We start from the raw sequence: 16,097 nt of genomic DNA on the forward strand, positions 1-16,097 counted from the left end.
CCTATTATTATTATTATTATTATTATTTATAATATACATATACAAATTGTAATATATATATATATATATATATAAATGAATAATTAAAAAAATCTATTTCTTATTTATTTTCAGATAGTTAAGCACAGGGAAATATATAGTTTAAATTATATATATATATATATATATATACAGGACTGTCTCAGAAAATTAGAATATTGTGAGAAAGTTCTTTATTTTCTGTAATGCAATTAAAAAAACAAAAATGTCATGCATTCTGGATTCATTACAAATCAACTGAAATATTGCAAGCCTTTTATTCTTTTAATATTGCTGATTATGGCTTACAGCTTAAGAAAACTCAAATATCCTATCTCTAAATATTAGAATATCATGAAAAAGTATACTAGTAGGGTATTAAACAAATCACTTGAATTGTCTAATTAACTCGAAACACCTGCAAGGGTTTCCTGAGCCTTGACAAACACTCAGCTGTTATAAATCTTTTTTTTTACTTGGTCTGAGGAAATATTCAAATTTTATGAGATAGGATTTTAGAGTTTTCTTAAGCTGTAAGCCATAATCAGCAATATTAAAAGAATAAAAGGCTTGCAATATTTCAGTTGATTTGTAATGAATCCAGAATGCATGACATTTTTGTTTTTTTAATTGCATTACAGAAAATAAAGAACTTTATCACAATATTCTAATTTTCTGAGACAGTCCTGTATATTTTGTCTGTGCCCTTTGCAGTACTCAAAAGTGTCTCTAGAGGCGCTCGCACCCTGAAACACTGATTTACGGTCAAACTTCGCAGTCGTTCCTCCGGGCCACCAGGTGGCGGTAAAGCGCCGAGAGGCCGTCGAGCCGCCGCGACGGTATAAAATGAAGCGGAAACGTCACCGGACTCATTTTGATGCGGCACCTCTACCAGCAGACATCACCAGCGGTGTCCTCGCGGTAAATATGTCTTCAAACTTACACGTTTCTTCTTAATATGACACGTTATGTGTTCTTCACCTTATGCGGAAGAATAAGATGTCGACGTGCGTGACTGGCGGTGCGTTAATCTACCGGATGGTTGAAGATTAACGCGACACCGGCGCGGCCGAGCAGCTCCGTCGCGGAGCTCTTCAGTGTTTTAACATCAGTTATTTAATGTGATCTAACTGTGAGAATGTAGTCACGTTAAGAGATATTAATTACTTTTAGAAGCGAGGCCTCGTGATAAAATGTAGATGCCAGTTTAGTAGAAGTTTATGTAACTTTGTTCTCACTGTAACTGTAGATTAAGTGAAACTGTTTAATTATCTGGTTATTTTCATACGTGCAACAGAGAAAAAATTAATTGATTATAAACCAACGTTGGTGTTTCACTTCCGGAAGATTCCAGCGGGTGACCACGTGGTTGATGCACGTGTCGCTGCAGCTGAAGACTTTTTCACTTGGTCAAAACTTTAATAGATGTGTGGTATTGGTACTTTTACTGTGGTATTTGTACTTGTACTGCATCACAATGAGAGTTGGTGTACTATTGGTACTTTGACTGCAGTATAGGATTTAAATGTTTCTTCACTGTCCTATGAAGCCAGATATTCTAGGTTCGAAATGGATTTAATAGTTTTTTCCCTAATATTAAACTAATTTGCTTTTTCTTATTTCAGATTTTAAATGTATTTGTTCGCCTCGCCCGTTGAAGATGCTTCACCTCCAGGTGAGAACTTAAGAATAAAGCTTTTATTTTCTCTTGCCCCCTGTCTTCGCTGTGATGACGATTCTTCCGCCATTCGTAGTTTCCTCCAGAGGTCTCACGACCAAAGACGGCCCAATCCGTCCTTGGATGTCTGAGCGACCAGTTAATAGGTCTTTGAATGCATCTTATTGGTCAACTTCAACTCACTGGCTCTCCGTCTCTTTCAGGGTCAACGTCTCTGATGGGTTCAAACCAACGGACCCAACCGAGACATGTGACGACCAATCAGAGCCCTGAAGCCGGTGAGTGTTTATTCATATTTCGTGCTTCCTTCAGTCTCCGCTGTGATGACGATTCTTCCGCCATTCGTAGTTTCCTCCAGAGGTCTAACGACCAAAGACGGCCCAATCCTTCCTTGGATGTCTGAGCGACCAGTAAAAATTGTCTTTGAATGCATCTTGTTGGTTAAACTTCGACTTACTGGCTCTCCGTCTTTTTCAGGATCAACGTCTTGCTGACAGTTTTCGAACCAATGGACACAACCAATCACTGCTGGTGAGTCTTTATTGAATCATATTTCCATCCGTCAGTCTTCGCTGTGATGACGATTCTTCCTCCATTCGTAGTTTCCTCCAGAGGTCTCACGACCAGAGACGGCCCAATCCTTCCTTGGATGTCTGAGCGACCAGTAGAAAGGTCTTTGAACGCATCTTATTGGTCAACTTCAACTCACTGGCTCTCCGTCTCTTTCAGGGTCAACGTCTCTGATGGGTTCAAACCAACGGACCCAACCGGAGACATGTGACGACCAATCAGAGCCATGAAGCCGGTGAGTGTTACTAATATTTAATCATTATGATTCTGGATTGCTGCAATTCTTCTGCCATTCGTAGTTTCCTCCAGAGGTTTCGCCACATGGACACAGAAACATGGACTGGCAACAATGCTGTGTTTCTATCTGACTCCTTAAACTAAACATAGCTAGCAAACATGGAAATAATGATTGTTCTGGTCCAGCCGTACCATGTCTACTAGCTAACGGTAGTGGTTGAGGTCGTAGGTCAGCGGGAAGACTTCCCCTTCCAAAAAGCACTTGCTCGGTCGGCTCAGTGACGGGCGAGTTGTCGAAGAAGGGAACATGAACCTCGTCACTGTGGGTGAGACGGCAGCTTCTCATTGGCTGACTCGTCTCAATCAGTGACGAGACACTAGAACCTATTAATAATAATGCCGTGGGTGGTCTAAACTTTGAACGCATCTTGTTGGTCAACTTCAACTGACTGAAACTCCGTCTCTTTGAGGGTCAACGGACCCAACCAGATACGGCCAATCACTGCCTGTAAGTCTTTATTGAATCATGTTTCCGTCTCTTTTCGCTGTGATGACGATTCTTCCTCCATTCGTAGTTTCCTCCAGAGGTCTCACGACCAGAGACGGCCCAATCCTTCCTTGGATGTCTGAACGACCTCTGTTCTCCCTGTGACCTTTGACCCGTACTCCATCAGCTGACTTGTTTTTTGTGTCCCGCAGATCTGGAACCAGGAGCTCCACAGAGTTTCTCCTCCTGGAGGCAGAGGAGCTGATCAATACAGATCAATAAAGATCAGCTGATTCTCAATAAATCTGAGGAACTGTAATCTGTGATTTGTTGTCGTTATTGAACTGTTTACATCATGTAACGAATCCCGTTATATTATACAAAAGCGTCATTCACATTATGTTAAACTCCATGCCTGCGTGTCGATCCTCACCCACAAGTCTGTATAAATGTGTTTATCTCCTCTAAAGCCGTATAGAAGCTCGTCATCGGTTTGACGCTTCAGAATAAGACTTTAATACATCTGCTTATTGCATGACGGTATCTATATACTTGTGCATAGAAGGAAAAGGAAGTTTATCTACTTCATATATAATATATATATATCATAGGATAAGAAATTGTATGTCTACTTCATACTTGTAGGAGGAAAAGGAAGTATATATTCCTTCGTGTTTTTGGTCCCTGCATTTTGACCCTCCTGGGCTTCCGTAGGCTTGACTCCGAGCTGCAGTCTTAGCGGTGCTAGCCCCACTAGCTGCTGTTGACCGGGCGAGGGAACAACAATGGCCGGCGTGCACGCGCAGGTGAGTGGCGGCGCGCCCCCGCAGCCTCACCGGGTGGAACTGTTCTCCTGCTGAGAGGCGGCCCGGTCAGCTGTGAACGTGGCACCGGCTGACCGGAAGCGCCTCGGTCCAGCCGGGTTGTGTAGATGTTGGTATGTACGTGGTCGTGACCCCATAAAGTCAAAATAATTATAAAGTCATAAAAATGATGTCAAAATAATTGTCTTGACTTTTGATGAAAAGTCAAAACGATGGCACAGATTCTTTGAAGGAAGAATTATTAAAAAGTCAAAATAATGATGACAAATTAATTATGAACAGACAAAATAATGATTTTGACTTAATGATTTAGCATGATTTAGCATGTCCTCGATGGACTGGCGGCCTGTCCAGGCTGTCCCCTGCCTTCGCCCTATGTTAGCTGGGATCGGCTCCAGCGCCCCCGCGACCCTAATGAGGATAACAGGTATTGATAATGGATGGATGGATTTAGCATGTGCGTGTGCACACACGCGCATATCAGCTTTCACTTCTAAAGTCTTACAGTTTATGTATTTGAGATCCAGCTGGCTGAAGGAGACCTCTTGCTGCCTGTGGATCTCAATGAAAGGGTCCGATGTTTGTGACTTTCCTCAAGAGGCTCTGAACTCTTTGAAAAGACCCCAAACATCCACTGCAGGACAACACGTGCCCCCTAGTGGTGCCTGAAGAGCAATGAACAGCAACATGTTTACAGGGTTTGTGTCGGTCGGGTCCCTGAAGCTGTAACCTGGGGGAACACTGATATATATATATCAGTGGCGGTGCGTCCATAGAGGGCGCCGGCCCTCTTAAGATTTGGAGATGGGGAAAAAAAGAAGGACAAATATAATATATACTGTCAAAAAACATATACGAAATAATAAATATACCGTTTCCCCTGTCTGTTGTTCCAAAGTCCTGGGACTGAAACTCTCTGGACTACAACGGGGGGAGGGGTCTAAAGAGCTGCAGACAAGTGGAAAGCACGGATGTTAACGCAGCATCTAGCTAACAGCATGAAGCTAACTAGCTAACAGCATGAAGCTAACGAGCTAACAGCATGAAGCTAACTAGCCAACAGCATGAAGCTAACGAGCTAACAGCATGAAGCTAACCCTGTCTGCAGACCGAACTGGCATCGAAACACAAGGAAGAAGTTGTGAAACAGACACATTCCCTCAGAATGATGGAGGCTGATTACAGACATGATGACTTTAACCAGAGAGTTATGGAGAAGTGTGACCGACGTCTCTCAGTGGATGTCTGCTCACCACCTGAAGATCAACCCTGACAAGACCGAGCTGCTATTCCTTCCAGGGAAAGGCTCCCCCACCCATGACCTGACTACCACCTTCACCAGCTCTGTGTTGGCCCCGCCCCCGACTGCCAGGAACCTCGGGGTGACACGAGACAGTCGACCTGACGGCCAACATCACTGTGACAACACTGTGACGACGCGTTCCTGTAGGTACATGCTGCACAACATCAGGATATGGTCACACCGTACACCCCGGCACGTTCGCTCCGCTCGGCAACAGCCAATCGACTTGTGCCTCCTGCACCTCGAGCTAATCGCTCTACATCCAGACTGTTTGCTGTCCTGGCTCCTGATTGGTGGAACCAGCTCCCCACTGACATCAGGACAGCAGGAAGTCTCTACATCTTCACCCGGAGACTGAAAACACACCTTTAGACTATATCTGGATTAAAACACAGATTTGCATTTCAGTGGCACTTAAATAGCTCTTACTTATGGTACTTTTGTAGTTCGACTATGCTGAGGAAATGTTACTTCCTGTGTTCTTGTAGTTCTTGGTTTGTACTCTAGGTTGAAATGCACTTATTGTAAGTCGCTTTGGATAAAAGCGTCTGCTAAAGGACATGTAATGTAATCAGGAGAATACGTCCTCTTCTTACTCAGAAGGCGGCACAGGTTCTGGTCCAGGCTCTGGTCCAGGCTCTGGTCCAGGTTCTGGTCATTTCACGCCTTGACTACTGCAACTCCCTCCTGGCTGGTCTACCTGCTAAGGCCATCCGACCTCTGCAGCTCATCCAGAATGCAGCAGCTCGACTGGTCTTCAGTCTCCCGAAATTCACCCACACCACTCCAGACTACAGACCCACAGGCCCACAGACCCACAGACCCACAGACAGACCCACCGACCCACAGACAGACCCACAGACCCACAGACAGGCCCACAGACCCACAGACCAACAGACCCAGAGACCCACAGACCAACAGACCCACCCACAGACCCACAGACCAACAGACCCACAGACCCACAGACCCACAGAGCCAGAGTCTGTTGCGCTGTGCGTCAGATCTCCTGTCATTACTGTTCCGTGTTTTATTTTCTTTCTGTCCACTTCGGGCTTCCGTACTCCAGGTGTGGCCCTGACACTCCGCCCACCTCGAACTCGTCCAGGCCGGACCGGTTGCTTCCCTCAGTCGGCCGATCAGGAGGGAAGGTAAGACCTGTGGGTTCTCTATCCGTCCAGCACGGTTTCGATTCGGATGGTTTTTATGAACTTATTAGAGATTTTATATATATATATCTATATATAGATATATATATATATGTAGTGTCTGTGTGTGTGTGTGATCCTCCATTGCTAATAAACGGATGGACAGGCGAGCAGCGATAGCATAGTACTACATTGTAAACTGTTTTATATATATTATATATATATATATATAATATATATAATACCCAGTAGATTAGAAGAAGACACAGTTACACTTCCTTTGGGTTTGTGTCTGTTGACCACTTCCTGGTTTATCACAACATCCTGGTCCAGGATTACAAACCATTTCACACTTTATTCTCCTTCCTGTTTATTGAGTACGTGTGACATAGTTTATTGTGTTCTTTACAGTGAACTAAGTCAGTTTTCTCATAATTCTGACTTTTCTTTTTCTATTTCTGGCACAGTGGCCTTCGTACTAAAGGTGTGGCACGAACCAGTCCGCCCACATTTCTCATGCGTCATGCCGGTCTCTTGGCTTGGGCACATTCCCATGAGCACAGTTTCATATGTCAGAGCGTCATGACACCATTGTCCTTGATGACTTCTTCTACATGACTGAGCAGAGCACCCACCCACAGACCCACAGACCAACAGCCTTTATATTCTTCCACAGTTTGCTTAGTACAACATTGTAAAACTGAAGTTAAGTCTTTAGGTTTAGTTCGTGAATGTATTCATATTGCAGGTGAAAGATGTTAATTACAACTAATTATATTCATGTCATTTTAGGTGAAGATGTCTAAAAAAGAGCAAAATAAAAGCGGCGACACCATCGCGGAGAAGACTGTAAGTAAAAGCTCATTTACCATTCTCTGTAGTACAACCCAAACTCCCCGAAATTAAATGAATTTCTCTTTATTTAAAAAACGTTAGATTATCGGTAGATTCTAACAAAAGCTCAACAGGGTAACTTTGTAGGTCAAATCTTTGCAGCAGTGGCTGTAATTCCCCTTTTCCTCCTGCAGTCTGTTCCAATAAAGGAGGAGCATGGCGGCGACTCCACGGTGAGGCGACTGGGATGCACTGCATGCACAAAAGGTCTGCATTTGTATTTCATCAATAAGGTGATGTCACTTTTATTTATCTTCTCACCTGCAGAGGGAACATTTACATCAATTCACGGTGAAGTTCCCTCCTGACAACAAAGAATACACCATTACCTGTGATCAGTCTGGCACCGTGCTGAGGGCGCTGCAATCAAGTGATAGATACAAGGAGCTCATGTTTGAAGATGAAAAGCTTGTGATCCAGTTGGGTAAAGCGGATAGGAAGATTATTATTGCGACACATTTCCCTTGTTGTTGTATCAGTGAAGACGAATGTCTCCTCATAACATGTGAAACAGAAACGGTTGAAGCGGCCCAACCAAACACAATGGTGGATTCAAGGGACGAGTGTTCTGTCTTCTACATTGATACAGTTGGGGGACTAAACACCAGACAAAAGCCGCTTTTCTTAAACAGCGCTCTCAAAAAGTTCAAGTACCTGTGTGTCTATGGGGAGAAGGGGATGACCGTGAAAGACGCTCTGAAAAGAGACGGTCGCTTCATTGATTTACTCGACAACTTCGAACTGTCTGACAATAAGAATCCACAACGTCTCACCGAATGCTCTGAAATAGTTGACTTGCTAAATGGAAAAGAGTTTAAGATACGTCTTCCAAGATGCAAACAGGACAAGAGTAACAGTGACACAACCGCTGTGCTGGCTGTACTGAAGCAGAGAGCAACCAGCGCCGCAGAAGTATTGGCCAAAAAAGACAACAGCGTCAACGTTGATGAGGTTCATGAAATGCTGCGTAATCAGTTCCCAGATCTGAAAAAGCTGATGGAGAGTAGATTGTCCGTTGATTCTTATCAGAGAGCACCGGAGCTGAGGAAGGAAGACTTTGTGAAGATCCAGAAGTCCTTCAGTGAAGTGCACAGAGTCAGGCAGCTGGTTAAACTCGGAGAATCAGTTTGCAAAGTGGTTGTTGAAGGATTTGGTGAGGGAACGGGTTTTGTGCTGTTTGACAACTTCATCCTGACTAACGCACACCTTTTCAAAGATTGTGTGGAAGAAGGAAGGCTGAAGAGCGAGACAAAGGTGTATGCTCTATTTAACTATGAGGATCCTGAGCCGCACATGAAGTACATCTGCTATCCAGTGAATGTAAAGTTGTGTCGCTACGACCCGGATAAGCTTGACTATGCCATACTTGAGATCGATCCTGAGGGCCTGATATCCTTTAAGGGCCCAACGCCAACTCAGCAGATCAAGGTGCCACCAGGGCTCCTGAAGGTCTTTGGTCCAATGCCGTCAGACGGGGAAGCCTGTATTGTTGGTCACCCGGCAGGAAGTGTGAAACAAATGGATCCAACATGTATCATTGAGAAAGAGCAGCGGCAGCCGGCTGTCAATGATCAACTATCTCCATACACAGACACTCTTTTCACTCTTATGTCAATCACTCGCGTTTTAGGAGATCAAGGCATCAACAACGTAATGATGGACGGAAAGCTAGCGGACAAAGTGGTGACGTACAACACGTTCATGTACCACGGAGCTTCTGGCTCTCCGGTGTTTGACGCTCGTTGTCGAGTGTTTGGTTTGCACACCGCAGGATTTCTCTTTGGGTTCCCAAAAGACACAAAGAGTGTGTTAGAGTTCGCCCAACCTCTGCTGACCATATTTAAAGACTTTGTGAGGTGGCTGAAGGAACAAAGAGATGACGATTTGTTGCAGAGAGTTAAGGAGGCAGCAGAGGGAAACTCATACTTACAGGAAGTACTCAACGCAACAGACACAGAAAGCCCGACTTTCAAAGACGAGCCAATTGAATAGGCGATTTCCCCGGTAGAGGCCCGTTTGAGTCTGTTTCCTGTCATGTGATGAGCACTCGATTTTAGCCTGAAATTTCTGGTGGGGCGATTTTGTATGACGTCATGTTTTCTTCTTCTTCTTAGTCACGGGGTACAGGTCTCGCGGTTTTTCCATTATTCCAGTCTAGTTGCCAGGCAGATTTCGTGGGGCGGATCTGAGCGTTAACTTTGGCCTGTGTGTTGCGCTCATTGGTGTTTCCATGGTAACGGAGGGACAGCAGAGAGCAGCGTTTAACCAGCAAGAGTCGTGTTACTCCAAAACAAGGCGATAACGCTCGTGAGTCGAGTTCATTCACGCATATTCACGCTACGTTGCATTAAAAATATATATATATATTTTGCGCCAAGTACGAATGTTTTGATCTGTCTGCACAACATCCGGTGGCTCTGGTGGGGCAGTGCCCCGGCCCCGAGTCGCTGTAACCATGGTAACATTAAAGCATGGTGGGAGGAGCAACTCGCTGCTTTAGTTCCTTTCACAGAACGACTGTATTTCAGCCGACTGCTGTTGTTTTCATGTGGTTTGGTTGTTTGTGTTGGTTAGAATTAGATTGTTCTCATATTCTGTGTTCCCCATGTGACCTTTAAAAGGAAACTTAAGGCAGCAATAATTGGAAAGGAAATTATAGTAGATTAGTAGGGATGCACCGATCTGATCGGCGCCGATCCATATCGGCCGATATTGCCATTATCGGTTTTGATCGGCGTTCTCAAAACGGCCGATCAAACCGATCAATCAGATGACGTAACATCTGCGAGAACTATCAGACGTTTCAATCGCCGCGCACCGCAACGGAGACGAAGCGCACGACGAGTGCCGCAGAGTGAGAGGTCAGAGGGGATCCTCACCACCGAGCGGCGTCCCCGTCCCCCGAGTTGAATCTCTGGGTCGACTCAGCCGACTCTCACATGTCTGCCCCTAGAGACTGATGTTGACGGTAAACGCATTCGATCAGGAGCGCGCGAGGGTTTTGCTAACGTTAGCGGAAGGATTTATGTGACAACATCCGGTTTTGCAGTTAGCGTTTTTCAAAATAAGATGTCGACAAATCAAACACTAGCATATAAAAGTAAACAATGAACTGATTTTGTATCTTTAGAGATCGTTTGAGATTTAGCTTAAATTATGCTAACATTAAAACATGTTACTGGACCAAGGAAGAGTTTATAAAAATAAGTCAGTCTTTTGTATGTTAAACAACGTCCTGTATATAGATTTCCCCAAGAGTTCCAGGAAATGAATGATGCAGATGTGTTCCATACATATCTGAAATCCCCTACAATAGCAATCAAACAATTGTAATGTATCAATTAGGACATTTTTCAAAGAAAGTCCTAAATGTTTAAAGAAATCTGTAATTTCTTTAATGTTTGAGTTGCTTTATATATGTATTTCCTCATAGTCCTAGGCAATAATGCTACACAATAAATAGAATGCTTCAATCGACATCGTGATCGGTGATCGGTATTTTCGGATCGGCAGATACTGATTTCAGTGATCGGTGATCGGCACCAAAAACCTGATCGGTGCATCTCTATAGATTAGGTTATTATTTTAGGTATTGAAGGTATTTAGGTTTTATTATTTTACTTTTAATGTAAATGTTGTTTTCTAAGTGTTTTTGTGAAAATGTATCATGCTGTACTGCATTTTATGTATTTGTATTGTATTGACATGTTTTTTGCCTGGACCCCAGGAAGAATAGTCTCCACTACGGTGTAGACTAATGGGGATCCTTAATAAACGAAACTAAACTCAACAAAACCTTCAGCCTCCTGACGTATTTTCTGTTTACGTTATATTAAACATCACTCGATGGAATGTGTTTCCTGTCATTCTTTGTTCTTATTGTTGTTCCCAACATCCCTAAGGTAAACTATAACGGTGCTCTGAAGGCTGCTCCTTTGGGTTTGCTTTAAGTGTTTTACTTTCACTTCCACTCACAGCGTCGCAAAGCGACAGCGCCCCCTAGTGGCCATCTCACCACATTACCAGCAAATGAAGCTGCAGTACATCTTCTGGACTTTTAATGCAAGTTTAAGGTCTATTTGAACTTTTAATTGATTTATATCATTATAAAAGGATGCTTGTTAAGGTGTACATTTACAGTTAAAGATACAAGTTTTGAAAGATTTTATTATTTAAAAGAATATTCCTAAAAGGCAGACAATGTAATCTATGCGATACGTTATTATTGAAACAAAGCCTTCAAATCTACAATCAGAGCCCTGAAGCTGGTGAGTGTTTATTCATATTTCGTGTTTCCGTCTCTTTTCGCTGTGATGACGATTCTTCCTCCATTCGTAGTTTCCTCCAGAGGTTTCACGACCAGAGACGGCCCAATCCTTCCTTGGATGTCTGAGCGACCTCTGTTCTCCCTGTGACCTTTGACCCGTACTCCATCAGCTGACTTGTTTTTTTGTGTCCCGCAGGTCTGGAACCAGGAGCTCCACAGAGTTTCTCCTCCTGGAGGCAGAGGAGCTGATCAATCAGCTGATCAATACAGATCAGCTGATTGTTCTCAATAAATCTGAGTCACTGTAATCTGTGATTTGTTGTCGTTATTGAACCTATTACATCCTTGTGGAACGAATCCCGTTATATTATACAAAAGCTTCATTCACATTATGTTAAACTCCATGCCTGCGTGTCGATCCTCACCCACACGTCTTTGTATAAATGTGTTTATCTCCTCTAAAGCCGTATAGAAGCTCTTCAGAATAAGACTTTAATACATCTGCTTATCGCATGACGGTATCTATATACTTGTGCATAGAAGGAAAAGGAAGTTTATCTACTTAATATATATAGTAGACATATTTCTTATCCTATGATATACAGGACTGTCTCAGAAAATTAGAATATTGTGATAAAGTTCTTTATTTTCTGTAATGCAATTAAAAAAACAAAAATGTCATGCATTCTGGATTCATTACAAATCAACTGCAATATTGCAAGCCTTTTATTCTTTTAATATTGCTGATTATGGCTTACAGCTTAAGAAAACTCTAAAATCCTATCTCATAAAATTTTAATATTTCCTCAGACCAAGTAAAAAAAAAGATTTATAACAGCTGAGTGTTTGTCAAGGCTCAGGAAACCCTTGCAGGTGTTTCGAGTTAATTAGACAATTCAAGTGATTTGTTTAATACCCTACTAGTATACTTTTTCATGATATTCTAATATTTAGAGATAGGATATTTGAGGCAAAGGAAGTATATTTTCCTTCGTGTTTTTGGTCCCTGCATTTTGACCCTCCTGGGCTTCCATAGGCTTGACTCCTCCGAGCCGCCGTCGCAGGGTGCTAGCCCCGCTAGCTGCTGTTTACCGGGCGAGGGAACAACAATGGCCGGCGTGCACGCGCAGGTGAGTGGCGGCGCGCCCCCGCAGCCTCACTGGTGGAACTGTTCTCCTGCTGAGAGGCGGCCCGGTCAGCTGTGAACGTGGCACCGGCAGACCGGAAGCGCCTCGGTCCAGCCGGGTTGTGTAGTTGTTGTGTAGTTGTTGTTGTTGTGGACGTGACCCACACAGCTTGTGTTGCAGGACGACCTGCTGAAGATGAGCCACCGGGAGGACTGGAGGTGAGGAGGAGCTCTGACGTCACGCACAGGCGCGTCAGGGCTCCGTCTCACCAGACGCGCCGCTCACCCATTGGTTCCTCTTGAAATCCTTGGATTGGTCCTGATGAAGTCAAAATAATGATTAATAGTCAAAATAATAAGTCAAAATAATGATGAAAAGTCAAAATAATGATGAAAAGTCGAAATATTTATGAAAAGTCAAAATAATGATAAAAAGTCAAAATATTTGTCCTGTGTCCTCTGTCCTGCCTCCTGTGTCCTCTGTCCTGCGTGACGCCCTCCCCCTCGTCTTGCAGGCTGGTATACAGGTGGTTCCTGTTGGTCTACAAGCTGAGCTATGCCGTGGGCGTGCTGGGCTACCTCGCCATCATGTGCACCATGTTCGGCTTCAATGTGTTCTTCAGGTGAGTCCCCGCGGGTCTCCACGGTTCTCCACGGTTCTGGGGAGAACCCGAAGAACTACAAGCTTTAAACTCTCGACACCTTTTATAAAAAAGCCCAAAAAGAAACAGCACTAACGTCAGATGTTCATCTTTCTGACGGTCCTTGAACACACAGCGTGAGACGATTTTAAAATATCTATTTTTATGACTTTTTATAATTATTTTGACTTTTCATCATTATTTTGACTTTTTATAATTTTCATGACTTTTTATAATTATTTTGATTTTTTATAATTATTTTGATTTTTCATCATTATTTTGACTTTTCATCATTATTTTGACTTTTTATAATTTGTATGACTTTGTATAATTATTTTGATTTTTTATAATTATATTGATTTTTTATAATTATTTTGACTTTTCATCATTATTTTTGACTTTTTATCATTATTTTGATTTTTCATCATTATTTTGACTTTTCATCATTATTTTTCCTTTTTATAATTTGTATGACTTTTTATAATTATTTTGATTTTTTATGATTATTTTGATTTTTTATAATTATTTTGACTTTTCATCATTATTTTGACTTTTTATCATTATTTTGATTTTTCATCATTATTTTGACTTTTCATCATTATTTTGACTTTTTATAATTTTCATGCCTTTTTATAATTATTTTGATTTTTTATAATTATTTAGATTTTTTATCATTATTTTGACTTTTTACAATTTTCATGACTTTTTATAATTATTTTGATTTTTTATAATTATTTTGACTTTTTATCATTATCTTTCTGCTGAAAATGCAGAATTGAAGCCCTGTCAAACTTTGAGTAGTATAATGTGTTTCTCTGGTTTCTGAGCCGGTGAAGGGGCCACGGGGCTCCTGGAGGTCTTCGGTCCGATGCCGTGGAGGGGGAGGAGCCTGTGTTGTTGCTCACTAGCAGGAAGCGGGAACAAACGGATCCGACACGTGTCATTGACCCGTAGCTCACCTCTCCATCTCTCCACCGCTTCACCTCCCTGACCGGCATCGCGCTGCAGTACATTAAACTGGCCAGCCGGCGGCGCTAGAGCTCCAACAGAAAGAGCTCCAGTTGAGTTCAACGTCTTGAGCTCTAACAACTGGTTCTTAGTGGATGAATCTTTGTGTTTCTCTGGATCAGAAGCTCAGTGGGACCGGTTCTGATCCATAATTCTGAGCCCAGCTGTGTTGTTCTGAGCCGGTGAACCTTGAGTCCACTCCTTGACTCTCAAGAGTTTTGGGTTTCATGTCCCGGTTCTGACCCGGACGCCTCCCCTTGGAATTGAAACAGAACCACCTGAACGCCTCTATTGTCCTCCAGCCAGAGCCGCTCAGCGCCTCTTTGTTCTTCACACAGTCGACTCCTTGTGGAGGAAGCTGTCCGGGCCGCTGGCTCCGGTTACCGGGCGGAGATCCGGTGGCTCGTCGGGTCTGAGGTGTGACCGGCAGAACCAGACGACGACAACAACAACAACGACAACGACGACCCGTCTGCAACCCAGATCTGAGACAATGAGGAGCACCGAGAGACCACATCGGACCCGGAGGCTGAAAGGAGGAACCAGGAAACCCGAACCGGCGAGATAGCATCCTGAGACACGAGGAGGAGGAGGAGGAGGAGGAGGAGGAGGAGAGGAGGAGGCGGCTGACCTCGGAGCGGCGTGGGAAGCCGATGCCGTCTGCGGGCCAAGAGGATAAAAAGGCCGGAGCAGCCGAGGGGCCACGCGGCGGCTCCAACAGGTACAGGCTCCACTCACATTCATATTCATATTTATATTCACATTCATATTCACATTCATATTCACATTCATATTCATATTTATATTCACATTTATATTTATATTCACATTTATATTCACATTCACATTTATATTCACATTTATATTTATATTCACATTTATATTCACATTCATATTCACATTCATATTCACATTCATGTTCATATTTATATTCACATTCATATTCACATTCATATTCATATTTATATTCACATTTATATTCACATTCACATTTATATTCACATTTATATTCACATTTATATTCATATTTATATTCACATTTATATTCATATTCACATTTATATTCACATTCACATTTATATTCACATTTATATTTATATTCACATTCATATTCAAAGATTTATTACAGCTGCTGTTCGACAATATCTACAACGTTACATCATATTTTATTTGTGAATCATTTGCAAAGTTGTGTGAATATGACTGGGGGGGGGGGTACTTTATTTATTATGCATTACAGTTCTGCAGTATTGATTTAAAAAAATGTAAAACCTGATTATGTCATTTTATTTGATTTAAAACTAATGTAATATTTTTAAATTGAAAACCTAATTATGTAATTTTTTTACATTTTAGACCTGATTATGTGATTTTTTTATTTACTCACATATTTCATCTTTAAACGAAGCAGTAAATCCAGAGTGCGTCTCCGTGGCTCCAGACGAGTTAACAGACATTAATTCAATAGAAGTTTTATGTACATAATATTTTACAGTTGAGCTCCCTCCTCCTCTTCATCGTCCTCCTCCTCCTCCCCACCACCATGAGGACCCTCGGCGTGTCTCTGGTCCTCGGCTCCTTGCTGACCCTGAGTCGGGCCGCCCCGCTCTACCCCAACAACAACAACAACAACAACCTCTCGAGGAGCTCGGGCCTGTGCGAGTACGAGAGGGACCAGCGCCCCCACCTGGTGGGCTCCTTCCGGCCGCGCTGCGACGCCTACGGGAACTTCCTGCCGCAGCAGTGCTGGGCGTCCAGCGGCTACTGCTGGTGCGTCAACACGGTCACCGGAGAGGACGTCCCCGACAGCACTTTTTAAAAAGTAATCGTATTTTTATATTAAATATATATATTTTCATTAATATGTGATTTTATTATTTTTTATATTTAATTTTAATT

At 42.8% G+C, this 16,097-nt stretch overlaps 1 protein-coding gene, 1 long non-coding RNA gene and 2 other non-coding genes across 7 annotated transcripts; all 4 read left to right on the plus strand.

The window, feature by feature from the left end:
- The first annotated feature begins 873 nt into the window (after positions 1-873).
- LOC130212258 (uncharacterized) lies at positions 874-3,309 on the plus strand. 2 transcript variants are annotated; one of them, XR_008835257.1, is made up of 6 exons: positions 874-939; positions 1,644-1,693; positions 1,900-1,974; positions 2,174-2,227; positions 2,426-2,501; positions 3,203-3,309. It is a non-coding gene; the product is annotated as an uncharacterized LOC130212258 (long non-coding RNA). The 2 variants fall into 2 exon arrangements; XR_008835256.1 differs by having other exon boundaries at positions 875-939; positions 2,426-3,309.
- Positions 2,266-2,357, plus strand: LOC130212330 (small nucleolar RNA SNORD14). The gene has a single exon (XR_008835294.1). It is a non-coding gene; the product is annotated as a small nucleolar RNA SNORD14 (small nucleolar RNA).
- A 2,428-nt stretch (positions 3,310-5,737) lies between the features above and the next one.
- On the plus strand, positions 5,738-9,453 carry LOC130212213 (serine protease FAM111A-like). 3 transcript variants are annotated; one of them, XM_056443388.1, is made up of 4 exons: positions 5,738-6,265; positions 7,055-7,111; positions 7,291-7,329; positions 7,424-9,453. In XM_056443388.1, the coding sequence occupies exons 2-4, from the start codon at positions 7,061-7,063 to the stop codon at positions 9,146-9,148; spliced, it is 1,815 nt and encodes a 604-aa protein (XP_056299363.1). In that variant the 5' UTR covers positions 5,738-6,265; positions 7,055-7,060; the 3' UTR covers positions 9,149-9,453. The 3 variants fall into 3 exon arrangements, with proteins under 3 accessions (XP_056299363.1, XP_056299362.1, XP_056299361.1); XM_056443387.1 differs by lacking the exon at positions 5,738-6,265 and adding an exon at positions 6,591-6,967; XM_056443386.1 differs by lacking the exon at positions 5,738-6,265 and having other exon boundaries at positions 6,591-7,111.
- Positions 9,454-11,461: 2,008 nt separating this feature from the next.
- On the plus strand, positions 11,462-11,553 carry LOC130212329 (small nucleolar RNA SNORD14). Its single transcript, XR_008835293.1, has one exon. It is a non-coding gene; the product is annotated as a small nucleolar RNA SNORD14 (small nucleolar RNA).
- The last annotated feature ends 4,544 nt before the right edge of the window (positions 11,554-16,097 follow it).

This window comes from Pseudoliparis swirei, chromosome 21 (assembly GCF_029220125.1).
Source record: "Pseudoliparis swirei isolate HS2019 ecotype Mariana Trench chromosome 21, NWPU_hadal_v1, whole genome shotgun sequence".
Taxonomy (NCBI): domain Eukaryota; kingdom Metazoa; phylum Chordata; class Actinopteri; order Perciformes; family Liparidae; genus Pseudoliparis; species Pseudoliparis swirei.